This window comes from Aspergillus caelatus, assembly GCF_009193585.1.
Source record: "Aspergillus caelatus strain CBS 763.97 unplaced genomic scaffold BDV27scaffold_80, whole genome shotgun sequence".
Classification (NCBI taxonomy): Eukaryota; Fungi; Ascomycota; class Eurotiomycetes; order Eurotiales; family Aspergillaceae; genus Aspergillus; species Aspergillus caelatus.
In genome coordinates, this window is record NW_022475343.1 from 95,270 (window position 1) to 121,296 (window position 26,027).

The following is a 26,027-nucleotide window of genomic DNA, read 5'->3' on the forward strand; positions in this document are numbered from 1 at the left end:
ACTCCGGAGTACGGAGTAGTGAAAAGCAAATCAGTGACAGCTGACAAAGAAAAGCCCTAAGATCACGGAATCAGCAACAGAACATCGGCTATCTGACCTACCATGTAGAATGAGATAATGGCCCTGGGATAATCGCGCTTGTAATTTACTTGTATTGTTTACAGCCAGGGTGGCCCACCTTGACAACACAGCAGAGCTCGTCCGCCCCTCATGGTAACCTCTTTTTTTTTTTTTTTTTTTTTTGGGACATTATATGCACATGAAAGGGGCTAAGTTGCGTATGATGTAGGATGTGCGTTTTTGGTTGATGGTTGACAGTTGCAGTCGATGCCCCTGCCATCGAAATTTCTTAGTTTCCTTTCTAAACTTTTTTATTGTCCGCAATATGGCTACTGTACGCCGTAACTGCACCTACAGCAATGCTGACAACAGATTGTCAATGCCTTAGTTAGTAGTACTGTATTAGTACAAGCAGATAGGCTATGGTGGTATCACGTCCATGTCCAGGCTATTTTGGTGCTTTCCCCACGTGGGCCAAGGGAGCTGTATTTGGTTCTGTAGCGTCTACCTCGCTCTTTGTAGACCAATTTCTAATGTCTAGTATTTTAATCAGATATACATACTAAATGGCTGTCATAAGGAATTCCTTAGGTACAGTCCACTCTGTAGTACTGCTACTTAGGCAGTCAGTAAAGCATGATATTCATTTCTATCACGTAATTGGTGAAGGTGATATAATAAAAACTGGATAATACCATGTACTCCATTATTTCGCGCTTTTTTTTATTATTCATTCAATCTTTTTTGCCCCCTTTTTCCGACTGCAACACTACAATCCAAATTTAATAACTGGCAGCTGACATTATCCAATAAGGCGGGGGCGGTAAACAAAAATTCTATTGGACGATAGAATCAAATAATCCCCATTCTCGCACAGCGTACGAGAAAAAAAAATGGTTGGCTTGCCATCATAGGTTGAATGGAACTGCCGTATATTATGCCTAAGCCGTATATTAACTGCGAAATTGTTCCAACATTTTACCGAGGAATGTGTATTGTACGGAGGACCGCGTGCCAGTCAGATATTGTTAGGTACACGGAAAGACCACCAACACCGCTTTTGCGGTTCACACCTCCGACTTTAGTTCTGTGGAGTCTATGGTTTAGAATGGGACCATGGTTATGGTTATTATTGTAATTATTTTAAGAAAAGACGGCCTTTGACTCCCGCTCCTAACTCAAAAGTCAAAAATTTGACGATGTATGGGAACCAGTGAGGGTGTCGACAAATTGATTAAAACTGGAACGAGATTGACACCTAAGTAGGCTACTAAATCGGAGATAGCATTGTTGGACGTTATATGCTACGCGCTAAAAGTACTTGTGTAGGTACAGAGTACAGAATATCCATACTCCGTACTGTTCTGCCAACTCGCACTGCAGTTAGTCCTCGGTAAATGCTATTCCGAGGGTTGCACTCAATCCACTCCCACCAGCAGTTACAGAAAATCGAAATGCGTACATTGCAACAAGAGTTTTAAAGTAAGGGGAAAGAAAAATAAAATAAAATAAAAACACAGCAATGACTATTATTTCTCCCTTTGAGGTTCAACTAGGTAGGTTTCTCGGAATCAATTTAGTCAAAGCGGAGTCCTCCGTGTTCCATCTTCTTACCGAGAGGGTTATTGGGGATCAAGATTCGTCCAGAGTTAGGATATCGCCGAATTATTGGCCCACAAGTGGGATACCGGAAAGTTTGTCTCACCCGCCCAAGTATTGCTCCATAAAACAGTCAAGATAAGCGCGCTGAGAGGCCTCTACGCAGAATACTACCAAGTATTGTACTGTACCTATGCGGGCAGAGAGCACATCATTGCATCTCATTCTAATCACTAATAATAATATTGATCAGGAACAAGCAGAACATTCCCCAGTCATATATGGCTCGCAAACGCATACCTAAAAGATATATGTAATTCTGATATGCTAAGAATTTGTCAGCACTGAACACCCCCCCGAAAGGAAAATCATTCGGGAGTGCCAGACCTCGAAGAAAAGGACCCGCCAAGAAATATCATGATGGTTAATTCTCGGACCAAGCACCGACCCCCCACGGCGAACCAAAAGAAAACAAGTGCGGTGGAGCTTCAAGAGACCCGGACCTTGCACTTGACTTAGACAATATCGTCCAATGTTTGAATGAACCGCAGGAACTGTACTGCAGAAGCAAATCATCATCTTAGGCTCACAGCATTCCGGCGTTGACTGTCGAGATGTTACATGTTCCATGCATATTCTACGGCAGCTCTAAGCGTTAACTCAAGCTGCCCGGACACCTAAGGTGTCCAGGTACGTGAGGCTTCCACTGGCGGTGTTGGTTGGTGTCATTTCTTATTACGTTAGTCCTAAAGGGAGGGCCAATTACCATCGCCTCGCGATTCTAACAAGCGGAATTCCCGACTTCCGCGCATTGAACTAATTTTTCTAGGTTGGGTACTAACCGAAGGAGGTAAGTGTAAACCGGCCCCCCTAACTATTCGGGCCACTGCCAATTGACTTTGGGACAGCACTAGCCATCTTTGGAATGGAACCGTATCCCTAAATCTGCATATGCCTCGGCGCTTGTAACTTGATATCGCACTACGGTAATTGCGCTGCTGTAATTACCGATGACTTACATACCATCCATTCAGCAATTACCAGCCTGTTCAAGACCGGTGATAGACATGAACATGTTCAGACGATGATAAGATAATAATAGGGGGTTTCAATTGAAATGCTTTACAATTGCAGCTATCATTGGCACCCTTCCCCTCACGTCATTTTATTGGTGTTTTGATATCCCATAATTCCGAAAAAACCTATCTAACGTGCATGAATCTATCGGTCGTTAGAGCATAGCTCAATGTAAACACAACAGCTTGATTGATTGACCCACCAAATAGTACCAACGGCCTGTCTCGTTCCGCCCGACAGCTTACGGCACCTTCCTGAGTGGGTAAAGAACAGATATCGCGCCATATTCATGATGGACATGTATGAGACTGACTCAGGCAGTGACATGAGAGATTTTTATGGTCGGATGGAAAAAAAGGCCGCGCGATATGGGGAAGGTTCCAATGATTCACAGCGAGTCGGCAAATGGCTCCTGCCAAATCTAGAATAATTTCCTGATGGACCTCATCGCAACGCTTCTTGACCCCTTTTCCGGTGTCCTTCTCCGATGTTTACCTTTCTACTCGGAGGATGTCGCGCGGAAGCGCGATATCTTCTTCTCCACAAAACCAGCCGCTACGAAAGCATATTGATGATCTCGACTACACTACGGAGTTCAGTAAACCACTCCGTACAGTACATCCACTATGTACTAACCCCCCACAGTTGAGCCTCCAATCCCCAGAAGGCTGATCAGAGCTCTTTTGCTCTATCGCTAAGAGATCGGCAAGTGCTCTTGGTGCTTTATACGGAAATGTGGATGACATTATACGGAACCGCGGGTGGCTGTTCCGAAGCGTCGTGGAGCTTTAGCTCGATCGTTTGGCTAATCCTCGGAGAAAATAGCGTTGTGCACCATTCTCTACCTCTAAGATCCGATAGAATGGGCAATCGCTGGCTCGAACAACTGTTCGGCTCAATTGACCCGTGACCGATCACAAAGTAACACTTTCAACTTCCAGGATATACAACAAAAGATCAGTTGGATCGTACGTGTGTTGATCGAAGAAACTCATAGAGACGGAAAAATAACTTCCGTCAAACGCGAAATGGCGCTGGAATTCTCCGGTATACAAGCACATGCGGAGAAATATATATATAAGAATACGACTTCAAGAGCCAGCAGCAATGTCGACGAACCCTATATATTTTGATACTCGACACATCTACAAACCGAATAACGTTTATTCTATCATTCTTTGCCTGGCATAATTAGAGCCAGCGTCTCATAATGCGCTTCACATCACATCTTCTGCTTACCGCCAGTGCTTCTTTATCCGTAGCCCTTCCTTCGGGATTGCCATCGCAAGGATTTGACTGGGATTCTATTCAGTACTTGTCCGTGTCTTGAGCTTATCCTATGCATATAAAAGGAAGGCACTCAACTGACTACCAGGCTCCCAGGCTCGCCTTCGGTGACTCATATACATACGTCCAGGGAACAGAAGGGCATCAGAACTATAGTTTCATAGGGGATCAACTGAATCTCGAATACGATGCTCAGACTTTGCTGACCAACAGGATTGTGCAGAATCAGGTTCGCAGACAGCATTCTTGCTCATTCATTACCACAGAGTGCTGATACCCATCACTGGCAGACCGCGACTGCAGAAGGCGGCCCGAACTGGGTTGAGTACCTAACAGGTTGTGGCTTAGAAGAAAGGCTAACTTCCCCGTTAAGCTGTACCAGACAGCTGTGGGATTTTGCTTTCGCCGGGGCAGATATCTCCGTGGAACAGTACGCGAATGTTTGCTATTACTTCCATTGCTCGCGACACTGGCTAACATTCAGCGCTGCTAGCACCCCTTTGCACCATAACTTCACCGTTTCACTTGTCAACCAGGTCGCACAATACAGAGCATACGGTCACCCTGTTCTCAAGGACGTAGTGGAGCCTTCAAAGGCGCTGGTTGCCATTTGGATCGGCATCAACGATATCAATGACAGCGCTAAATATGCCGTCCATTTCCCCACGTTCTACAATGAGCTTATGGATACCCTTTTCGTTTCTGTCCGAGTTCTTTATTCCTTAGGATATCGCTCGTACCTTTTTATGAACCTTCCACCTTTAGACAGAACACCAAGCAACCAGAAGACGGCCAGTCCAAGTCCCAATGCGACCCAGGTTGCGTGGTTCAACGAGGCACTAGCACAACATGCAGGAAGCTTCGACAAACAGTACTCTGATACCAATGTGCAGCTTTTCGATGCTCATTCGATTCTAAACGATATGATGGACCAGCCAGCACGGCATGGGATTACGAACACGACTAGCTTCTGCCCTGGCTACGATCAGCCAGATATAGGATGGAACTATCGAGCTTATGGCTGCCCAACGCCCCTAGACACATATTTTTGGTTTAATTCTGGGCACTTGACTAGCCATGTGCACAAGTTACTCGCCAAAGCTCTGGAACACACATTGAAATAAAGGGGAAATGAAAAGAACGAGATGGGATTGAGATAAAGGTAAGAGAGAAACCAAGTGAAAGCAGGGAGAAAATGGTAGGAAAACAGGAGAGAGGTAAGGGAATGATATGGAAAAAAGAGTCTATCTATATGTATCCTAACGACGACTATGTGGCTCTATGAAGGAAAATTAACAAATAAACACCCTAAGAGAGTTGTTTATACAGAAACATTTGAAGTTGATATGACATAATATGTTTATTGTTTGTTAATAAGAGTCCTTGACACTGCTGTCGCATAAGAAAACGCTTATTTTGCCTGAAATTCAGGCATGCTGTTAGTCGTGCTGCCCTTCTATAGCGGTCATTAGCTTATATATACCCGAATCCAATGCTTCGTTTTGATTGTGGCTGACATGTTTAGGATGTTCGATAGAATAGAGATTTACCAGTGAAGGGGGTCATAGTGTAGTTTTCGAAGTTCAACAAAAGAGCTGTATCGGATTGTCTCAGGTAGTTCGGGTTCCGCCTCTCCATACCAGTAAGCCACCAGATGCCGGTCGTCTGTAGGTGAAGAATCGACATTCCAGCCGTAACCATGGATGCTGTGAGAAAAGACCGTTAGTTCTAATGTCTTCTGAGTTTTTGATAAGAGACTCACGATTCAATGCTTCGTAGCTTTTCTTTTACTCTAGTTTCAATTGCCAGATTGAAGATATCCTGAGCGAGCTCGTCACTGACGTGGCGGTCTTCAAACTTTTGAGGTACAAAGCACCGTATCGTGACCATGACTTTGATGTATCCCCTTTCATCTCGCGATATTGCCGACAATTTAAGTAAGGCACTAAGATACTCATCGCATATATGAATGCTGGAGAGGAGCCTGTTTTGCCATGCCTCCTCAGATGAGGGTTTTGAGCATGACTCCAGTGAATACAATTTTTTTTTCCGCTGAGAGAGATATCGTTCAAGCTATGTATCGGGTTCAAGAGTTGGGATGAGCTCCTCTGATTTATAGTCTGCCATTTGAGAATGCCGACTATGGATTTGGTCAAGTCGATTAGATTAGTATAGCGCAATTTCAGTCAAAGCCATCTGTCGATGCATTGAGTATGATGAGATGAAAGGAGTTTGTTTCTTTTTGTGACACCTCCCCTACAGTCACCTAGCTATGTTAGTCGCTATAGAGAAAGAAAATGATCGCATAGAGATTTGTCTTTGTATAAAAGCCTGTGTATGGAGCCCTAGTGTTTTTTCTATGTCAGGTGTTTTCATTATTATATTGGCCGCTTTCATCACCAGCTCTCTCAAGCCTTTTAGACCGGATTTGTCCGCCAAAATAGCGAGATACTACTCGTGAGTCTAGATCCATGCAGTTAAGGGCCATTAAGGGATTCCATACGTCTTCAAACCGGCCTCTCCGGGCACCGAACACGCCCTCCCGGCTACAAACACATCTGAGAGAACACGGTCTTCAAGACCACACACCGGCCGTTAAGCCTAAAAAGACAGTCCGGGCATGCACGCCTTCGGAGACCCTTGAAAATACGATTCCCTGTTGATGCGTAAGTCATTTGTATTCCGGTAATATTGATTTTATATAGATTGAACGACTTACAGATTTTTCTGCAATATTCTTTGTTGAGTCACCAACTATCTCCCTCCCAGAAAACCTTGCCACCTAGATATCAGGGACAGAGTCTTCCAAATATCATACACATCTTAGCTGAGTATTTCTGGGGAGCTTGTTGGCTAACTGCTCGGCCATACCTAGGCTTTCCCATGCACCTTAGGCCGATGAACCCTACATTATCGGAACCCACGTTAATGATCCAGTATCTCGATAGAAACTTAATATATTCCAGTGAATCTAATACATAACTGAAGACATATTTCTTGCAGATATTCAGCCTTGGCTTTGGTTATCCCTAGGGATTTGAGTATCCTGAAGTGTCTTTGGGGAAAGCCCTTGGGGAAATAGATGCCTTTGGAGAATATCTCCAGCCCCACCTTAGCCTTCCCCAACGCACATCACTGGATTTCTTAAGTGCCTCAGTCAAGTATTCAAATAGGATTTCTTTTCTTTTCCTTTTACCGTAGTACCCAGTGAATTAAGACGAGTGAGAAATCAGAAAATTTCCTGTTATTGAGACACCCAGAGTTGGAGTAAGCTTAAAAATATCCCCATTGGAGAACATCCCAACGTCATTGGAGACGCCGGATACAACCATAAAACCATATAAAACCACTAATCTGACGATAGTTAGAGAGAGTAACTAAGCAAGCAGAATACACCCCGAGGGAGAAATGCCAACCAATACCATAACCCTAATTATCTCTCCTTACCATGTCGGCCTTCGCGATCACCGCGTAGGCAACGGCCCCCACCGCATCCAATCCCTCGGCCTAATTCCTGCCCTTGAAGAACAGGGCCTTCAAATCCGTATCCATGAGATCCCCAGCGTGGACAACTTCGAAGGCGAGATCGGACGAAGCTTTGAGATCCTCCGCCGGACTTCAGCCGCCGTCACGCAAGCCGTGGACAACAACACCTTTCCCTTAGTTCTGGCGGGAAATTGCATGTCCAGCGCGGCCGTGGCTTGTGGCCTCAAGATTCAAGATCTATCTTTCATTTACTTCGATGCCCATGATGACCTGGACTCGCCAGATGTCAATGAAAACGGGTACTTTGATGCCATGGGCCTGTCAATGCTACGTGGTGAATCGTGGAAGACGTTAATGGGCACCGTGCCGAATTACAAACCGTTTAATTACGATGGTCGGTTTCTTTACTGTGGATTGCGGGACCAGTCTGAGGTGCAGCGGCAGCGGGTTATTGATGCCGGTATGAAGGCTGTCTGGGGTGAGACGTCGAGGAAGGTTGATTTTGCGGGTGAGTTGAAGACGCAGTTGGAGGAGAGGTTGTATGGGTCTGCTCTCGTGCATCTGGATCTAGATGTTTTGGATGAGTCTTATGGGAAAGTTAACGACTATCCATCGCCTGGAGGTTTGACGGAGGAGGACTTGGTGACTTGTATGGATCTTGTACCGAGGTTGTCTGAGCCCAGGTCTTTGACGGTGTGTTCGTTTGATCCGGATGCTGGGGATGGGGATAAGATTGCCCGCATTGGAATCCGCGCGATTAGGGCTTTTGTGGGGGCATTGCTAGAAAAGAGGGTTCTGATCAGGGGTTGAAAAGGATTTTATGTATAGGATAAGTGTCTTCAAAAACGTTTAATAGAGGAGATATGTTGGGTCAAAGTAAGACTTGAAAGCTTTATCGACTTTATGGAGTCTAAAAGAGCTCTTAGCATCATGACTACCAGATAATTGTCCTGCTTAGAAATGCTAAGTTCGATGCTAGCTAGACAGAATATAAGTCTCTTGCATATGAACGAAGATCTACTCCGTAATTGTCATATAATAAAGAGTTTATGGTAAAATTAACTAACCTCTATATCAGTTGCGGCTGGGCCAGATTGTCACAAATGCAGTCATAGCTGTCCCCTGTACACGTAGAACATCTCAACTTCTGTTAGAAACGGTGGGGCGCGTTCCTGAACATTAAAGGGATACTTGGATGTGTGTCCTTCCAAAGCTAGTTCTCAAACGCATATCATGTCATGACTTTCCATTGCGGTCAGAGTAGTCCATATTGCATTCTGAAAGTCACAGGTATATTGATTTCCTATTGATCGTCAAAGACAGCCTTACTTTCTCCATGTCCTGACATTGTGACCTGTCAAGTGCGGGGGGTTTCCAAACGAGCGTTAGCCTGTAGAAAGGCTGGGGATGCAATATAATACTCTGGCAGCCAAGTTGAGCTAAATGAGCTTGATCATTCATCTTCCCTCAAAATAAAGAATGTCTTCCTCGTCAGATTCAGTGTGTCCGCACTTTCCAATGCAACCGGATATTGGTTACACTGAGCCTTTCCACAGTCCCATATCGACCTTTGCTGAGAATGCACCGACATGTGCCGATTGCAGTATACTACTACAGGCCATAGAAGTTATTAAACCAGGCTGGGTAAGAGAAAACAATGAGCATGGATTAGTGAACCTGCGGCGAGAAAGAGCAAAAAACGATTGGAAACTGCCAGTGGTCGTGCCCACGATGACTCTGGGTCTTTTGCCGCCGAACGAACCAAGGGATTCCTCCCCCGAATTGGAATTACAGCATACTTTCTCCTTCCATCTTCTACATCTGTCTACTAGTGCAGTCTATGAATCCCCCGATTCTCGTTCCCCGGGTTTTGCGGGGTGGAATCTTTCCAAGTCTCTGGAGGTTAACAAAAGACTCAGGCTCATTGGCTGCTTTTAATCGCGCCAGACAATGGCTCCCACATTGCATGCAGCATGATCAGGCTTGCAAACCCCCCGACACAGAATTTATGCCTCGACGCCTAGTGAACGTGGGCTCGTGGGATGGATCCCGGGAATCTTTCTTGTATGAGCCTAGGACACCGGTAATTTATGCCTGTCTCAGCTACTGCTGGGGGATCGATATTGATCAGATAAAGAAGACGACAACTGATAACATTCAATCCCACCATCAGAGACTCGAGCTAGCACAACTGCCGGCGGCCATCCAAGATGCCATCACCGTTTGTCGTGCTCTCAAGATCCCAAATCTCTGGGTTGACTCTCTGTGTATCGTTCAGGATGATAAGGTTGCCTGGTTGCATGATGCGTCGACCATGCATGACGTGTACCGCAATTCCCATTTAACAATTGCGGCCATGGAGCCAAATTCGTATAACTTGAGGTTCCTAGGGAAACAACAGTTCGGCCATCCTAGCTGGCAGAGATTATTTTGTCCTACTCTACCAGATTGACCAGGAGATACATCTACAGAGCTGTTGATGCGACCGGGTGAATTCAAGGCCCGATCCAATACTGGGCGATCCTCCCTGGACAAGCGAGGCTGGTGTCTGCAAGAATCACTTTTGCCCAACCGTCGGCTTTGTTACGACGGCAAGGAAATGATCTGGGAATCTCTATGCCGCCAGATCTGCGAGTGTGGACATGTGGTCGAGCCACAGATCCCAAGGAATACCAGTAAAGACTATGGCAAGCTTGGAACGACACTCAAAACCCACCCTCCAGAGGCTGAGCCTCCGGTCGGTAGAATGAACGGATTCATCCCCAAGCATTGCTCGCCACCCATGATACCATATCACAGATGGAGGGACCTTGTAATCGACTATTCCCATCGCTCGCTCAGCAAAAGGTATGATACACTGCGGGCCATTTCGGCATTAGCCAAAATGGTCCAAAATCGGCTACCCGAGATAGACGGATCGCCTGACGAGTATGTGGCTGGCTTATGGAACGGCGAACTCCATTTCGATCTGACATGGGAAGTCAAGCCAGTCGATACACATGACGTGCCTCCATCTACTGGTCTTGAAGATGATAACGAGACCAATTATCGTATCCCAAGCTGGTCATAGGCCTCTGTGGGAAAACCAGTCACCTACTCATGTACCGAAGCCTTTCAGTTCTGGAAATATGAGCCCAAAGCCATCGATATATATCAGATAAAGGTGATTGACTGCCAAAGAGAGGTGCCAGAAGATCCGACTAGTGCTGTTATTGGGGGTTCTCTTGTGCTAGAAGGTGCCTTTGTCCCCGTAAACCTTGTGAATGAGAGCGAGAGAAAATTTGCATATGTACAGTCCACAGGCGCGCAGATCTCACCGATCTCTCTAGACTCGCCGGGCCTTGTCGCAAATGGGGACAATCAATATTACTGCTTCAGATTGTACATCCTTGTGGAATATGGATACGGTCAATCTATGATGGGCCCGGAGACAAGGTTTCTTGTTGTAGAGAGATCTACATATAAGGAGGATGCTTTTGAAAGGATCGGCGTTAGTGTTTGGTATGATAACTTTGGGGGGAAGAGGCCGTGTCCTTTGTTTGTAGATGTCGAACCTGCTACGTTTGAGATAGTATAGCTGTAGGGTGAGAGGGTGTATCAATCATAATGCACATAGTCTTTCTGAAACTTATTGCTTTTTAGATAAATCAGAATATAAAAGAGCTTACTGGATCACACATATCTACATAATCAGTATACATCGTATGAGTGTACGGAGTACTCACTCCATAGTGCCTGAGCTCGCAGAGGTAAAAGTAGGTATTAAGATTGACTAACCACTAACGGTAATTGAAAAACCACTTAATGGCGATTGGGCGGTGAGCGCGTACATCTCGCGTTCCGCTCACGCGTTGTCTCCGCGACGCCCGCCTTTGAACCACTAAACCCTTTCTCTAGTTCACACCGCGGTATCCTCTGTTGAAATCAATTGAATTCACGAAAAAAGGTGTTTAATGGACGCCAATCCTTAGGGATCTTCTATTGCGGCGCCATGGCATCTGCCCGAGCTAAGTTGGCGGAGTTGCGTGCTCTGCGCGCTTCAGGAAAGAAACGTATATCGACGTATGAGGTTGAAGAACAGGATGATATCTACGAGGAGGTCGACGATGAAGGCTACAAGAAGATTATCCGCAACCGGCTTGACGAGGACGATTTCGTTGTTGACGATAATGGTGAAGGATATGCCGATGACGGTCGAGAGGTCTGGAATGAACGGACGGCAGACTACTATGAAAGCGAGAGCGACGATGGCGAATTACCTGCCAACAACAAGGCTGCTAAAAGGAAACGCGAGGAAGATAAGCAGAGAAAAGAGAAAATCAATAATGGCATATCCAAGTATTTCAACAAGGGGAGCAACGCATCTGCCCCGAAGCCGAAAGTGAGTGCGACACTGCAGTATTCTTAAATTAATATTATGTCTAATATGTTCGCTTAGCCGGTCGCCACTGCAGAAGATGAAGAATTCATGGCTGATCTCCTCGGTGAAGTTGATACCAATGTTGTCTCAAATCATGTCCCAACACAAAATGTGATCAAGTCGGAAACTCGACGTAAAGTTCGAGTCCTTTCCCCCCCTTTGTCCCACAGACCACGTCCGCAGAAAAAAGAGATGAAAGATGAGAACAGCGACCCGATGTCACCGATTGGCCAGAAGCCGGACTTGGACCTTGACAACGATGGCGGGCCTCTTCCGGTGGCAGACGATGACGACGTCCCAATGAGCGACCCCATGCCGTCGTCTCCCGTCAGCAAGGCCATTGAAAGGAAATCGGCTATTGCGGTAAAAATGGAGGATCTTGATGAAGAGGACAATGATTTGATGGAAATCGCAGAGGTCACCGGGCAACACGAGGCTAAGACGACAAGCGTCAACATGACCGGAAGTCGGCCACCACCCAAGATCAAAAAAGAAGCCTATTCCACCCCTGCGAACTCTTCCCCAGTCAAAGCCATGCCAGAAGTTGCAAATGCTTCATGGAATGATGTGAGGAACAAATTGAATGTCCTTAGTAGCCCAGCATCGGAAACGCGGACGTTCGGAAAACTACGTGCGCAAGATGTTGTGGAGGAAGACGGAAGCCTGCGCATGTTCTGGATAGATTTCACCGAAGTCAATGGCAGCCTCTGCTTATTCGGAAAAGTTAAAAATAAGCAGACTGGAAACTACGCAAGCGCATTCGTCAAGGTCGACAATATTCTGCGGAAGCTCTATTTCCTTCCACGGGAGTATAGACATAAGCATGGCCGGGACACAGACGAAGAAGTGGATATGGAAGATGTCTATAATGAAGTTGACGGTATGATGTCGAGACTCAAGGTTGGGATGCACAAGATCAAGCCATGCACAAGAAAGTATGCTTTTGAGATGCCCGGCATTCCCAAGGAGACCGAATACTTGAAGTTACTATACCCATATGATAAGCCCGCTTTGCCCATGGAGACCAAGGGAGAGACCTTCTCTCATGTCTTCGGCACCAACACCTCCTTGTTCGAGCAGTTCGTTCTTTGGAAGAATATCATGGGACCATGTTGGCTCAGGTTTGAAGGAGTAGACTTCTCTGCTGTCAACAACGCGTCATGGTGCAAGTTCGAATGCCAAGTCTCTAAACCAGCGCTTATTTCCCCAGTTCCAGACTCCGAGAACTTAGAGGCACCTCCTCTCACTTTGATGAGTCTTGCCTTCAGGACACAGTTGAACGTAAAGGAAAACAAACAGGAGATTTTGATCGCAAGCGCTCGAGTGTACGAAAATGTTTCTCTTACAGACACAACACCTCCCGAGAAGCTGCCTTGCAAGACTTTCACGGTGATGCGACCTGTGGGCTCATCGTACCCCATGCATTTCGAAGCTGAGACCAAGAAGCAACGAGGCACGTATATTTTAGAGCGGAGCGAGCAATTTTTGCTCAGTAAATTCTTGGCATTGTTCGAGAAGATGGATCCTGATGTTGTGATGGGACATCAGCTTCAAGAAGTCGACCTTAGCATCCTGCTTAGCCGATTGAAGGAAAAGAAGACACCTGGGTGGCATCGACTGGGGCGGTTGAAGCGTGGAGATTGGCCTAAGAATTTTAACAGGGGTGGAGGATTCTTCGCCGAGAGACATCTCATTGCCGGAAGATTGATGTGCGATGTGGCCAACGACATGGGCAAGGTGAGTTCCTCAACATTCGGGTAGTATTGGTGCTTGTACTGACAAGATATAGTCCCTCATGATGAAATGTCAATCGTGGAGTCTGACGGAGATGTGCAACCTTTATCTTGGATCAGGCCATGTACGGCAGGAATTGGATAGCGAAGCAGCATTGAAAACTTGGGCTACCACCAAAGATGGCCTAATGAACTTCGTGAACCATTGCGACGCTGATACCTACTTTGTTGCCGCATTGGTACTACGACTTCAAATGCTGCCTCTAACTAAAGTGCTTACCAATATTGCCGGTAATTCTTGGGCACGTACGCTTAGTGGTACACGAGCCGAGCGTAACGAGTACATTCTACTCCACGAGTTCCACCGGAATAAGTATATATGCCCTGATAAGTACTCGGCCAAGCTACAGAAAGCGGAAGAAAAACTACAGGATGGCGATGACGATGATGCCACGGACAAGAAAAAGAAAGACAAGTACAAAGGTGGACTTGTTTTCGAACCTGAGAAAGGACTCTACGATCGATTCATTCTTGTGATGGACTTTAACAGTTTGTACCCGAGTATCATCCAGGAATACAACATCTGCTTCACGACCGTGGAGCGGACTGCAACCGTAAGGATCTTTCCTAAAATCCTTGTGCTGGTATATGCTGACATGGTCTATAGGCTGAAAACGAGAATGAAGAGAAAGTACCTGAAGTTCCCTCCTCGGATCAAGAACAGGGAATCCTCCCACGGCTTATTGCTACACTTGTCGGCCGCCGACGAGAGGTGAAAAAGCTAATGAAAGACAAACGCGCAACACCTGAACAGCTTGCGCTGTGGGATACAAAACAATTGGCTTTCAAGCTGACTGCTAACTCTATGTATGGATGCTTGGGTTACACCCAGAGTCGCTTCTATGCTCGTCCCCTGGCCATGCTCACCACGTTCAAAGGTCGTGAGATTTTAAGAAGCACAAAGGAACTGGCCGAATCGAAGCAGTTGCGGGTCATTTACGGTGATACCGACTCCGTCATGATTAACACTAATATGGATACGCTAAGCGACGCGCTGAAGGTCGGAGAGGAATTCAAGAAATCTGTGAATGAAAGATACCGGCTTTTGGAAATCGATATTGACAATATCTTCCGTCGGCTGCTATTGCATGCCAAAAAGAAGTACGCCGCTATAAACATGACGGAGATGGATGGCAAATATGTAGACAAGCTGGAAGTCAAGGGCTTGGATATGAAGAGGCGTGAATACTGCGCCCTGTCAAAGGAGGTATCTCAGAGGCTCTTGAATGAGGTTCTCTCCGGCGAAGACCAAGAGGTCGTCCTCAATCGGGTCCATGACTATCTACGTGACTTGGCAGGCAAGATGCGAGAATTCACCGTTCCCGTCCAGAAATATGTGATTTACACTGTACGTCATGCCCTGGTTATGTTGAAGTGATTAAGGCGCTAATACTCCCCGCAGAAACTCTCTAAACGACCGGAAGAATATCCTAACAAGGAGACGATGCCACCTGTTCAGGTTGCCCTCCGGGAGCTTGCCCGCGGCAAGTCAGTCCGGCCAAACGATGTTATCTCGTACATTGTGACGAGTGGAGACACCGAAACATCCTCCCTTGCGCCAGCAAAGCGCTCGTACACACTTCAGGATGTGATGAAACCCGATTCAGGACTCAACCCTGATATTGAATTTTACCTCTTGAAGCAGATTTTCCCGCCGATTGAGCGTCTTTGTGCTCCAATTCCTGGAACCGATGCGGTTCGACTGGCCGAGTGCCTGGGTCTGGATGTCCGCAAGTATCAAATCAATACTTCTAGCGGTGGTAACCAGCAGAACACGGACATCTTCCCACTGGAGTCGCAAATTCCGGATTCTGTTCGCTTTGAGGGTGCCGCAAGATTAACGTTGACATGTCGATTCTGTAAAGAGAAATCTGTCTTCGAAGGACTTGCAGCATCAACCCACATGTGCAACGCCAATGGTCTTTTCTGTCCGAATGCCGCTTGCCAGAAACAGTTCACTGTTTTGACGATTATTGCACAGCTCGAAAGCCAGATTCGGGCCCAAACCTCCAAGTACTACGAGGGCTGGCTTGTCTGCGACGACTCCGCATGCGGTAATCGAACGCGGCAGATGAGTGTTTATGGGCATAGGTGCCTGGGTCCCCGGGGCCACGCTGAAGGCTGTCTTGGTCGGATGTCCTACGAATACTCGGAGAAGCAGCTTTACAACCAGTTGCTGTACTTTGCTGGACTTTGGGATGTGGATAAGGCGCGGGTCGCCGCAGAGAAGGAAACCAGTGGGGAGAAGAAAGACAGTGTCGTTGCTCTTGCTTCGTTTAACCGCGCACGGTTTGAGACGGTTAAGAGCGTGGTGGACGCGTACCTGAAGAAGTGCGGGCGGCAATGGGTTGAAATGGATAGTCTGTTCCGGTTTATGCTACCATAGACTTCACGCACGGGATATTAATTGACTGGTATCTGTATATAGTCTGCATGTTTGGATGGTTCGGGTTTGTTGTTTCTATCACTGCGGATAGCGCAATTGTTTTATGTTTGGGATGATGGGATGAGGGTTATAAACATCAATGATAAGTTCTGAAATGTCTGTCGTTTCACACGAGTAATATAGGCACGTAGTTTGATTCATCTATGAAAGGTATCGTGCGTGAAGTCTCGCTCTATCTTATCGTAAATTGGGATAAATGATATCAAATGCCCCACACCCCGCCAAATAACTTCTTTGCCGCACTTCCGCCGGCTGTTGAACCAATTACTAAGAAAAGGACGACTAGTTCAGGCACATATCACCTCTGTCCATCTCCAACGGTGGATATTCTTGTGATATCATCGTGCAATCTTCTAGTCTGCCGTCATGTCGGTGAAACGAGTTTTGGTTATCGCAGGTTCGGACAGCTCAGGTGGCGCGTATGTTTTAACTCATTCCGGTCTCATGCACTGGAGCGATCGATTTTCACTCCTTGATGCGCAACCAGACTAATGCATACTCAGTGGCCTGGAAGCGGACCAGCGGGTTTTAGCTGCGCATGGATGCTATGCTCTAACTGCGACCACTGGACTGACAGCCCAGAACACTCTGGGTGTACAGGATATCTTCATTGTCCCGGCTGAGTTCGTCAAGAAACAAATCTATGCCGGTCTTGAAGATATCGGAGCGGATGCCGTGAAGCTTGGTAATCACTTTCTTATATTCATCTTCTATTTTATCTCATTGTAAGTTCTAGTCTGACAAATTCAAGGGATGCTTTCGTCCGCAGAGACAATTGATATTATCGCCGAAACGCTGGTGACCCACCAAGTTCCGTCGGTGGTGTTGGATCCGGTAGCCCTTACCCAAATTGTTTGAAATACACTTAGCATCTAACATTACAGCAGGTGATGGTCTCGACTAGTGGCTCTAAACTACTCCCTGAAGCGGCCGTAGAAAAATTGCGGACGAAGCTTCTGCCATTGACGACCGTTCTTACCCCCAATATTCCCGAAGCGAAGCTGCTACTGAAGGACGCCGGTCTAGACGTACCTGAGCCAGAAGGCCTCTCAGATGTTCTTCATTTAATCAAGCAAGTCAAGGCCCTAGGCCCCAAAGCTGTTCTTCTCAAGGGCGGGCATCTGCCTCTCACCAAAGATCATAAAACGGCGCGCAACCAAGACGAGGCTACCACAGTTATAGATGTGCTTTACGATGGAGAAGATGTGACACTCTTTGAGACAGACTTTTTACTATCTAAGAATACCCACGGCACCGGATGCTCTCTTGCGTCTTCGATTGCAGCTAACCTTGCCTTGGGCAAAGATCTGAAGCGAGCAGTGCATAGTGCTGTTCGGTTCGTCGAGGCAGGAATCAAGACCAGCTTTGATATTGGGAAGGGAAGCGGTCCAATCAACCATTTCCACTCAGTGTATACGCTACCTTTTGCACCGTACGTTGCTATCTTATTCCCAGAAAGCATAAGAAGTGAGGGTGCTAACGGACACGCAAAGTGGTCGTTTCTTAGAATATGCCCTAGACCGCCCTGATATTCGCCCGGTATGGCAGAAGTTCACTGAACACGAATTTGTTTTGGGCATGGGTAGTGGCACACTTCCCGTGGAGAGATTCAAGGAGTACCTAGTGCAGGATTATCTGTACCTGGTAGGACCAATGTACCCTTCATTTGTCCAATGGACTTCGTCTAACAATGTGATATTCAGGTCCAGTTCGCTAGAAGCAATGCGCTCGCGGCTTACAAGGCTAAGAATATGGAATCCATTGCTGCAGTAAGTGAATTAGTTCCTGTTACTGCTCCTGTACATGGGATTCAGCTGTTCGTGAGGGGTAACTTGGCTTGAACCACCATAGTCGGCGCAGATCGTCCTACACATCCAGCGCGAAACAGCGTTGCACTTAGATTATTGTGCCTCCTTCGGGCTATCAAAACAAGAGATGGAAAGAACGCCCGAGACTATCGGTAAGTTAACAAATCATCGCCCTGACCTGTATGAGGTTGCTAACAAGTCGCCGTTGGGATGATAGCTTGTACTGCATACAGTAGGTATATCCTCGATATTGGTCAATCTGAGGATTGGCTCGCATTGCAAATGGCTCTTGCGCCTTGTTTAATCGGGTACGGAGCCATTGCCCAGAGACTGTATACGGACAAGGATACTCAGAGGCAAGGCAACCGTTACTGGAAGTGGATTGAAAACTACGTTGCGGAGGACTACTCAGAGGCAGTTCGATTGGGATCTGGTAAGTGGCTCTGAGAGCCCTCAAAGCACCAAGTCCTCACCATGGCTATGAATTGCTGACTTTGCCGTAGAACTCCTTGAGAGACACATGCGCGAGGTTTCTCCGAGCCGAATGGAAGAGCTGATTGAGATATTTATTCGGGCAACGGAGTTAGAGATCAGATTCTGGGACATGGGGTTGGGTGCTCGATAGAAGAAGAAGAAGAAGAAGATAGACGAAGGATGTGTATAGTTACGGAGCAGGGTAGACCGATAATACCCATTCAATTCAACACAAAGAAGTTGAACCTTTCAATGGGAGCCTAAACTAGGTTTAGTGCTGGATGGCGAAAAAGACACGAGATCCAAACAGTGCAAACAGCGTATACCCACCAGTCACGGGAGGCGGTGGAGGGAACGACAAGCGGTGAATGGATGGTGCAGCCAAAGTTTTTCCATTTTGCCCATCTTTTGCCATTCTCATTCCTTGGGTCCAGTCCCCTGCACTAATCCAATCGGGAAAGCGTCGCCTTCGCCTCTTTTTCGCCTTCGACTTTTTCTTCTCCTTCCCGCCCCATCGCGACTATTTTTTTTTTCTTCTCCCCATCTCCCTTATCTATCCCCCTTCCTCCTCATCCTTGTTTTCTTTTTCTTGGACATTCTTTAGTCCTTTACCCTCGGTCTTTATTCTGGAAGAGGCTGTTTAACATCCCCTTCCTTCATACAACCTCATTCTTTTGAGTCTGTTTGTTTTTTCATCTCATACCCGCCAAAAAAAAAAGGACCGCATAATGTCTTACAACGGTGGCTATCAGCGCGACCAGCGCGACTCCTACCGGTGAGTGATTCTACCCAGGGAAATTATCTAATGTGAGGTGGTGTTGGAACCTGCCCTATCTGTCAGTCTTGCGCTGGTGTTATAGTCATCGCACCGTCTTTACTGCCCAGTCACAAGGCCTGACATATGGAGGTCTAACTCATGTCCTTTGCTTTGGATTATTCCTTTGACCAGTGATTTGCGTATGCTAACGTGGGTTTCCGTCATTTAGCTCCAGAAACGGCGGTAGTGGTGGATACTCGAATGGCTACTCTAACTCCAACGGCTACTCTGGTAGTGGTGGTGGTAGTGGTGGCTATGGAGGTGGTTACGGCGGTGGTGGCTACGGCGGCGGCTATGGCGGAAGAGGTGGTGGTGGCGGCGGTGGTGGTGACCGGATGTCCAACCTCGGCGCTGGCTTGAAGAAGCAAGAATGGGGTAAGTGTTATTGCTTTGCAACGCGTATTCGTCAGGATATTTGATGCTAACCTTTTATCTCAGATCTGGATTCTTTGCCTAAGTTTGAGAAGTCTTTCTACAAGGAGCACCCCGATGTCGCCAACCGGTCTCAGCGCGATGTTGATGATTTCCGTAAGAAGTTTGAGATGTCTGTGCAAGGAAGGAACATCCCTCGTCCCGTCGAGACCTTCGACGAGGCTGGCTTCCCCCAATACGTGTTGAGCGAGGTTAAGGCTCAGGGTTTCGAACGCCCTACCGCCATTCAGTCTCAGGGATGGCCCATGGCTCTTTCTGGTCGTGACGTTGTTGGTATTGCCGAGACCGGTTCCGGAAAGACTCTGTCCTACTGTCTTCCTGCTATTGTCCACATCAATGCCCAGCCCCTTCTTGCTCCTGGTGACGGCCCGATTGTTCTCGTCCTCGCCCCTACCCGTGAACTGGCAGTCCAGATCCAGACCGAAATCACCAAGTTCGGAAAGTCGTCTCGCATTCGCAACACCTGTGTGTACGGTGGTGTCCCTAAGGGCCCCCAGATCCGTGACTTGAGTCGCGGTGTCGAGGTCTGCATTGCTACTCCCGGTCGTCTCATTGACATGCTCGAGGCCGGCCGCACCAACCTCCGCCGTGTCACTTACCTTGTTCTTGACGAGGCCGACCGCATGCTGGACATGGGTTTCGAGCCACAGATCCGCAAGATTATCTCTCAAATTCGCCCTGACCGTCAGACTTGCATGTGGTCCGCCACGTGGCCCAAGGAAGTTCGTCAGCTTGCTTCGGATTTCCTCAACGATTACATTCAAGTCAACATCGGTTCCATGGATTTGTCCGCTAACCACCGTATCACGCAAATCGTGGAGGTCGTTTCAGACTTTGAGAAGCGCGATAAGATGATCAAGCACCTCGAGAAGATTATGGAGAACCGTGGCAACAAGTGTCTCATTTTCACCGGTACTAAGCGTATCGCCGACGAAATTACTCGCTTCCTCCGTCAGGACGGATGGCCAGCACTTTGTATGTTTGCCTTTTCAACTGCTCCAATCGAACTCTTAGCTAACTTTCTTGGAACAGCTATTCACGGTGACAAGCAGCAACAAGAAAGAGATTGGGTCTTGAACGAGTTCAAGACGGGCAAGAGCCCAATCATGGTGGCCACTGATGTGGCTTCCCGTGGTATCGGTATGATGAAATTGCGATTTACCCCCTCCCCATCCCCTTTCCCCCTTCCTTCCTTGAAAGCACCCTCACCCGTATTGAGGTTGTGTGACCATGGCACGGTGCTTAACTCTCTTCCAACGTTTGTTGGCGTATATGACTCGTCCAGGCTTTGTCGGGTCTCCTGAATTGGTTCTCATGCCAGGAGGACCTTGGACTCACAGTGCAGTGTAGCAGACGTATTATTTCTTCTGTTCTGATTCTCCATCTCTTCTCTGAACCTCGTTGGTCGAGAGACGGGGTTTCTTCTTGTTCCGACACGTTCAAGCTGCATTCCAAGGTTGCTCCAGGACCGCGATTTTTACCAGCCCAGGGACCTAACCCGCAACGGATCTTGATTTGAAAAGTCCGAGAGAGAGTGATGCATCAAGTCTCACACGACTGATAAAGGGCTCATAGGCCACCTTGCTATTTTGACTAATGCTCTGTTTGCTAACATAAGTTTCTGTTTGAAGATGTTCGCGACATTACTCATGTGCTGAACTATGACTACCCCAACAACTCGGAAGACTATGTTCACCGTATTGGTCGAACTGGTCGTGCCGGTGCCAAGGGTACCGCCATCACTTTCTTCACCACTGACAGTAAGTCTTGACGTGCTCTCCTGACCACATCCCCTGAGGTGGCAGTGCTAACGTTCTCTTGCAACAGACTCTAAGCAGGCTCGTGACTTGGTCACTATCCTTACTGAGGCTAAGCAGCAGATTGACCCCCGTCTCGCCGAGATGGTTCGCTACAGCGGTGGTGGCGGCGGCGGCGGCCGTGGCGGCTATGGTCGCTGGGGTGGCCGTGGTGGTGGCCGTGGCCGTGGAGGCAACTACACTGCTTCCAATGCCGCTCCCCTTGGAGGCAACCGCCGTTGGTAAAACTGCTCGTAATGCCCAGTTCAGTCATTGAGCTTGTATTCCCATTGTCGCATCGGTAGATCTTGCTTTCCTTCGCATTCGGTATCCATTGTAACTCTTTACGGGCGGCGTTCGTTGAAGTCACGATAGACTATTATGCGGTTTTTTGTTTTCCTTCGCTTCTCCGTTTACAGGTTCCTCTGAACTCATACGGATACGGGTTAATTCTGGTTTCTTTGCCCTTACGTATCTTAAAAAAAAGTTGTGTATCTCCTAGCGCATATTGAGAAGAGCTGAGGTTAGATAGTCTAGTCTCATGCAATGTATTTATCTGTTTATGACTCGTCAAATATACGCTTGACTTGCGTTGTCCTTCCTTGCTCGTACCAAAGGCATGTATTGCTTGTCGACAACAGTTGTTGAGGGTCAGAGGTGGTCGTATCGAGAAACAGGATATATGGCATCCAGTATAGGTACTTAGTATTGTTCCCCTGTTGTCCTCCACTACTACTCTAGTAAATCCTTTGTCGGAAATTTAGAGAATGACCCGGTCCGACATATTGTGTATTACCAAAACAATGCAGCAAGAGAGAGACTTCAATGTCTGCCCGGTTAACCCCACATCCTCGGTCCTGCTCTCTCGATTCTAAGCGATACAACCTCGGCTACCCTAGATTACAATATGTTTTGTCCTTCTCATAATCAACACTATACAATGAAATTGAGCTATTCCGTGAAGTTGTCCGGTTCCGATTTGAATATCTAAGTTGGTTTGATTGTTGAATGCAACAGAAAGCAATGGACAAAGTGGACAAGATCCTGGACCAGTTCACAGACCCCTTGACCGGGTCAGTGCATGGCGCCGTTTTCATCGCAATTGACAGTTCAGGTACTGCGTTCTTTGGGATTTACGTATTGCATTTTTATGTCCAGTCTGATGGTTATTACCAGGGAATATCATCTATCATCGTGCTGCCGGCAAAGCAAACCTTGATGATGAAAGGGCACCTGCTTTGCAAACCAATTTCCTGTACTGGATTGCCTCCATGACAAAGCTTGTGACCGCAGTGGCTGTAATGCAGCTTGTGGAGCGAGGCATTGTATCACTTGAAGACGACGTGCGAGCAATAGTCCCCGAGCTCCGAGATATACAAATATTAGAAGACATCAGAAACGGTGTGTGTGTGTGTGTATAATTTACATAGAACTATTATATTCACCCAATCGCTAATCTCATGTTCTCAATTTGCAGATAAGGGCCTCTCATCAGAGTTGAACCAGCTACATCTGAAGCCCGTTCAAGGAAAGATAACTCTCCGGTGAGCATTGCCCCCTATAACAAGTAGAAATGACCATTGCAGGGTTTTATGGAGTGAATCTTAAAATGATATTATCCATGTAGGAATCTCCTGTGTCATACAGCTGGCTTTGTGTATGACAGCTCGTCACCACTCCTGCAAAAATGGTCTAAATCCCAGGGTCGAACAGCACACACCTTTTGTGGTAGCATGGCAAGTCCCTCTTAACTTTGTAACCCGAGGTGGTGTAAAACATCTCTAGCTAATCTACCTGCAATCTATCTCGACAGGCCGGCTACCAACATCCTCTACTTTTTGAGCCCGACACCTCCTGGGGATATGGGGCAGGTTTAGATTGGGCTGGTCGAGTGGTAAGCCTCCCTCTAACCTCCCAGTATAAATCTCGTCGCCGCATCCACATCCACTGAGAGATTAACCATACACAGATTGAATGCCTGACAAATTCCACACTCGAGGATTACATGCAGACGCATATCTGGTCTAAGCTTGGAGCCAGATCAACCACATTCCACCCAGAACTGTACCGCGAGACTCTCCCCCCACAAATGGGAATGGGATATCGCGTGAGCGTGGGCCAGGGCACCAAGTCTCTGAAGTCGGGGCCTATTATTCTCAAACAGCCAGCGCAAGATGATCTCGGGGGTATTGGGCTCTTCAGCACGCCGATGGATTTTGTCAAATTACTTTCTGCGCTTCTGGGCGGTGGATATCCACTACTCACCCGGGAAAGTGTCGATATTCTACTGCGGCCACAGCTTAGTGATGCATCTCGGGAAGCAATGCCGCGACCACTTGGGGCTCAAATGAGGCGGGTGTTAGGAATTAGGGACGCTAGGGATACCCAGCAGGCGGATCATTCGCTCGCCGGAACAATTACATTGAAGGATATTGCTGGCCGGAGACGAGCTGGCACGGTTAACTGGAGTGGGCTGCCGAATTTGCACTGGGTAAGTGTTCAAGTCAATAGTGAATTGTTGTTGAGACTTTGCAATCAGTCTACATGTTGAGTATGGGGATAAATTTACTAATTCATATTGCATTGACTGTAGTGGATCGATCGGCAAACGGGCATCGCAGCCACGTTATTTACGCAAGTTATGCCACTGGGAGATGCTGCTATCACTAGTCTTCTTATTGATTTAGAAGAGAGTCTTTATGCAGCGTTGGAAGAGAGTGCAGTTCCTATGAAAGTTGACGTGAAGCTATAGAAGATGGACGTCTCTCATGGATATTTTGTTTCGTTGGAAAACACCAATTGTTCTACATTTTCTGTAACCATATGACGCTGCGCAAGAAATGAGAACACATACGTTTCTCCAACGTTTCGACTAGGGTTAAATTTTCATTTTGACCGTCTCGTAGATGTAGACTGCCGTAGGGAGGACTAAATCGACCAAACGATCAAAATGATTCAATTTTCTAACCACGCATGCCAATTTTTATTTCCACATAGTGGTATTAATATACCTCTAAGAGCTTCAAAGACAAGCAAAATCCCATAAATCATAATCATAATTATATAATTATATATAAGTTATTATAAGACTAGATACACGCTGTACATAATATCATATCAAATACCAATCGTAACCACCTCGCCAAGACATCTTCTCATAACGTTCACATAAAGCGATTTAAAAAAGAGAGAGAGAGAGAGCACACGCAAGTCCAGATCCCTGACTTAGACACCAGGACACTGGACAATATAGCTGCGGAACTGTTCAGAGTCGTCACCGGAAAGGCAGGTCTCAACCTGGACTTCGCGGCGATTAGTTTGGCAGGTGACGTCATCGTAGAGAGCCACTGGGATTATGTTAGTTTGTGTTGCCACAATAGATACTGTTTTGAAATAATAAAACGAAGAAAAAGGGAAAGGAGGAAAAAAGAAGAGAGAGAGAGAGAGAGAGAGAGAGAGAGAGAGAGATGCTGGGATAACTTACCAGTACAGCTGTCCTGATACTTGGCTTCGAAGCGCACAGACTTGATGGTGTTGTCGTTGAAGGTCTGGCACTTGTTAAGACTGTCGCCGTACACTCCCAACTCGCCCTGGTTTAGTTCCGAACAGCCGGGTGCGCCGTAGACGCGCAGCTGGACGTAGCGGTAGTTGGGGTTGGGAGAGGGACTGGCTGTGGGAGCTGCGGAGACGCCCATTCCCAGGGCAATGGTGGAGGCAAGGATGGTAGTGAAGAGCATTTTGAGGGTTGTTTTTGTGGTGATAGATTTATGGTGAATTGTTTTGTGGTAATTGTTCTGGAGTTATGGGTTTGTGGTTGTGGTTGTGGTGGTGGTGGTGGAGGAGGACGAGGAGGTGGTGGTTATTAAATAGTAAAGTAAATAAATCAATGTGGTTGGGGTTGGGGTTTGGGGGGGAGAGGTTGGTTAAAATAGTTTAGTTTGTGGGGTAGCGGTGTGAATGATCGTCAGACTGAAGACTGGAAAGACTGGTTTATTTTTCCTCGGGATAAAACTTGGTTTATAAATGGGTTTGGAGTGGATAGTCCAACTGTAGTCTGTACTGTGTAGATCTACATGGAGAATGTAGTGGAGTGTTGGTTCTATTCTTGTACACTAGAAGGCAGTGCATGATTCCCTAAAATCTGACGGCCCGTATCAATAAATAGTAGTAGTACTTACTGTAATGTATGTGTGGACAGATTTTATGCGGGCGCAGACGCATGTTTCACTTACTCCGCCTCATCCGTGTGCATAACTACTACGATGTGACTCGATCGATAGTGTGATCTTGCAGAGCTAGAGTGCTATAGACCCAAGCTTTGCTGGCAAGCTTCTTGATATGCACGGTCACGTAGGGAGACATTAGTTGCTATTCAGGGTCTTTCCCTAGCGCATACTTGGTGCCGAGTGTTTACTCCACTGTCTTCAGTCCATGATGAGCCACGGGACTTACCAGGAGAGACAACTTTCTATATTTATAGCCTGGGGATTGAATAATTGGAGCTCGGTAGATTATCTCCACATTGTACGTGG

General features: G+C 47.0%; 8 protein-coding genes across 8 annotated transcripts; 6 read left to right on the forward strand and 2 right to left on the reverse strand.

Annotated features, from left to right (window-relative positions):
* Positions 1-3,946: 3,946 nt before the first annotated feature.
* On the forward strand, positions 3,947-5,147 carry BDV27DRAFT_144931 (SGNH/GDSL hydrolase family protein; the record flags this gene model as incomplete). The annotated part of the gene is made up of 4 exons (XM_032070331.1): positions 3,947-4,047; positions 4,120-4,252; positions 4,314-4,453; positions 4,517-5,147. 4 exons carry the CDS (start codon positions 3,947-3,949, stop codon positions 5,145-5,147), a joined length of 1,005 nt encoding a protein of 334 aa, XP_031927959.1.
* A 422-nt stretch (positions 5,148-5,569) lies between these two features.
* Positions 5,570-6,511, reverse strand: BDV27DRAFT_144932 (uncharacterized protein; the record flags this gene model as incomplete). The annotated part of the gene is made up of 3 exons (XM_032070332.1): positions 5,570-5,729; positions 5,786-6,048; positions 6,476-6,511. 3 exons carry the CDS (start codon positions 6,509-6,511, stop codon positions 5,570-5,572), a joined length of 459 nt encoding a protein of 152 aa, XP_031927960.1.
* A 1,076-nt stretch (positions 6,512-7,587) lies between these two features.
* On the forward strand, positions 7,588-8,356 carry BDV27DRAFT_127808 (arginase family protein). Its single transcript, XM_032066852.1, has one exon. The coding sequence runs from the start codon at positions 7,705-7,707 to the stop codon at positions 8,317-8,319; it is 615 nt and encodes a 204-aa protein (XP_031927961.1). The 5' UTR covers positions 7,588-7,704; the 3' UTR covers positions 8,320-8,356.
* A 632-nt stretch (positions 8,357-8,988) lies between these two features.
* Positions 8,989-11,086, forward strand: BDV27DRAFT_172074 (HET domain-containing protein; the record flags this gene model as incomplete). The annotated part of the gene is made up of 5 exons (XM_032075761.1): positions 8,989-9,376; positions 9,423-9,941; positions 10,050-10,559; positions 10,599-10,999; positions 11,033-11,086. 5 exons carry the CDS (start codon positions 8,989-8,991, stop codon positions 11,084-11,086), a joined length of 1,872 nt encoding a protein of 623 aa, XP_031927962.1.
* Positions 11,087-11,500: 414 nt separating this feature from the next.
* BDV27DRAFT_144936 (DNA-directed DNA polymerase alpha catalytic subunit POL1) lies at positions 11,501-18,601 on the forward strand (the record flags this gene model as incomplete). The annotated part of the gene is made up of 15 exons (XM_032070333.1): positions 11,501-11,890; positions 11,948-13,666; positions 13,719-14,276; positions 14,330-15,070; positions 15,125-16,092; positions 16,292-16,295; positions 16,526-16,587; positions 16,672-16,853; positions 16,920-17,002; positions 17,056-17,600; positions 17,662-17,812; positions 17,872-17,937; positions 18,020-18,128; positions 18,194-18,409; positions 18,480-18,601. The coding sequence occupies 15 exons, from the start codon at positions 11,501-11,503 to the stop codon at positions 18,599-18,601; spliced, it is 5,916 nt and encodes a 1,971-aa protein (XP_031927963.1).
* Positions 18,602-19,038: 437 nt separating this feature from the next.
* Positions 19,039-21,182, forward strand: BDV27DRAFT_110113 (DEAD-box ATP-dependent RNA helicase DBP2). Its single transcript, XM_032064502.1, has 4 exons — positions 19,039-19,225; positions 19,437-19,642; positions 19,706-20,674; positions 20,732-21,182. Exons 1-4 carry the CDS (start codon positions 19,179-19,181, stop codon positions 21,001-21,003), a joined length of 1,494 nt encoding a protein of 497 aa, XP_031927964.1. The 5' UTR covers positions 19,039-19,178; the 3' UTR covers positions 21,004-21,182.
* A 1,177-nt stretch (positions 21,183-22,359) lies between these two features.
* BDV27DRAFT_172075 (serine hydrolase domain-containing protein) lies at positions 22,360-24,247 on the forward strand (the record flags this gene model as incomplete). The annotated part of the gene is made up of 7 exons (XM_032075762.1): positions 22,360-22,609; positions 22,672-22,896; positions 22,991-23,039; positions 23,123-23,231; positions 23,309-23,389; positions 23,465-23,986; positions 24,089-24,247. Exons 1-7 carry the CDS (start codon positions 22,504-22,506, stop codon positions 24,245-24,247), a joined length of 1,251 nt encoding a protein of 416 aa, XP_031927965.1. The 5' UTR covers positions 22,360-22,503.
* Positions 24,248-24,533: 286 nt separating this feature from the next.
* Positions 24,534-25,603, reverse strand: BDV27DRAFT_127816 (uncharacterized protein). The gene is made up of 2 exons (XM_032066853.1): positions 24,980-25,603; positions 24,534-24,842 (listed from the first exon to the last, which is right to left on the reverse strand). The coding sequence occupies exons 1-2, from the start codon at positions 25,230-25,232 to the stop codon at positions 24,721-24,723; spliced, it is 375 nt and encodes a 124-aa protein (XP_031927966.1). The 5' UTR covers positions 25,233-25,603; the 3' UTR covers positions 24,534-24,720.
* Positions 25,604-26,027: the final 424 nt, after the last annotated feature.

Coding starts and splice junctions, on each gene's coding strand:
- BDV27DRAFT_127808 (XM_032066852.1), top strand. CDS start 7,705: ATGTCCAGCGCGGCCGTGGCTTGTGGCCTCAAGATTCAAGATCTATCT.
- BDV27DRAFT_110113 (XM_032064502.1), top strand. CDS start 19,179: ATGTCTTACAACGGTGGCTATCAGCGCGACCAGCGCGACTCCTACCG. Junction 19,226..19,436: donor GACCAGCGCGACTCCTACCG/GTGAGTGATTCT, acceptor TCCGTCATTTAG/CTCCAGAAACGGCGGTAGTG. Junction 20,675..20,731: donor GGACGGATGGCCAGCACTTT/GTATGTTTGCCT, acceptor TTCTTGGAACAG/CTATTCACGGTGACAAGCAG.
- BDV27DRAFT_127816 (XM_032066853.1), bottom strand. CDS start 25,232: ATGCTCTTCACTACCATCCTTGCCTCCACCATTGCCCTGGGAATGGGC. Junction 24,843..24,979: donor GTATCAGGACAGCTGTACTG/GTAAGTTATCCC, acceptor ACATAATCCCAG/TGGCTCTCTACGATGACGTC.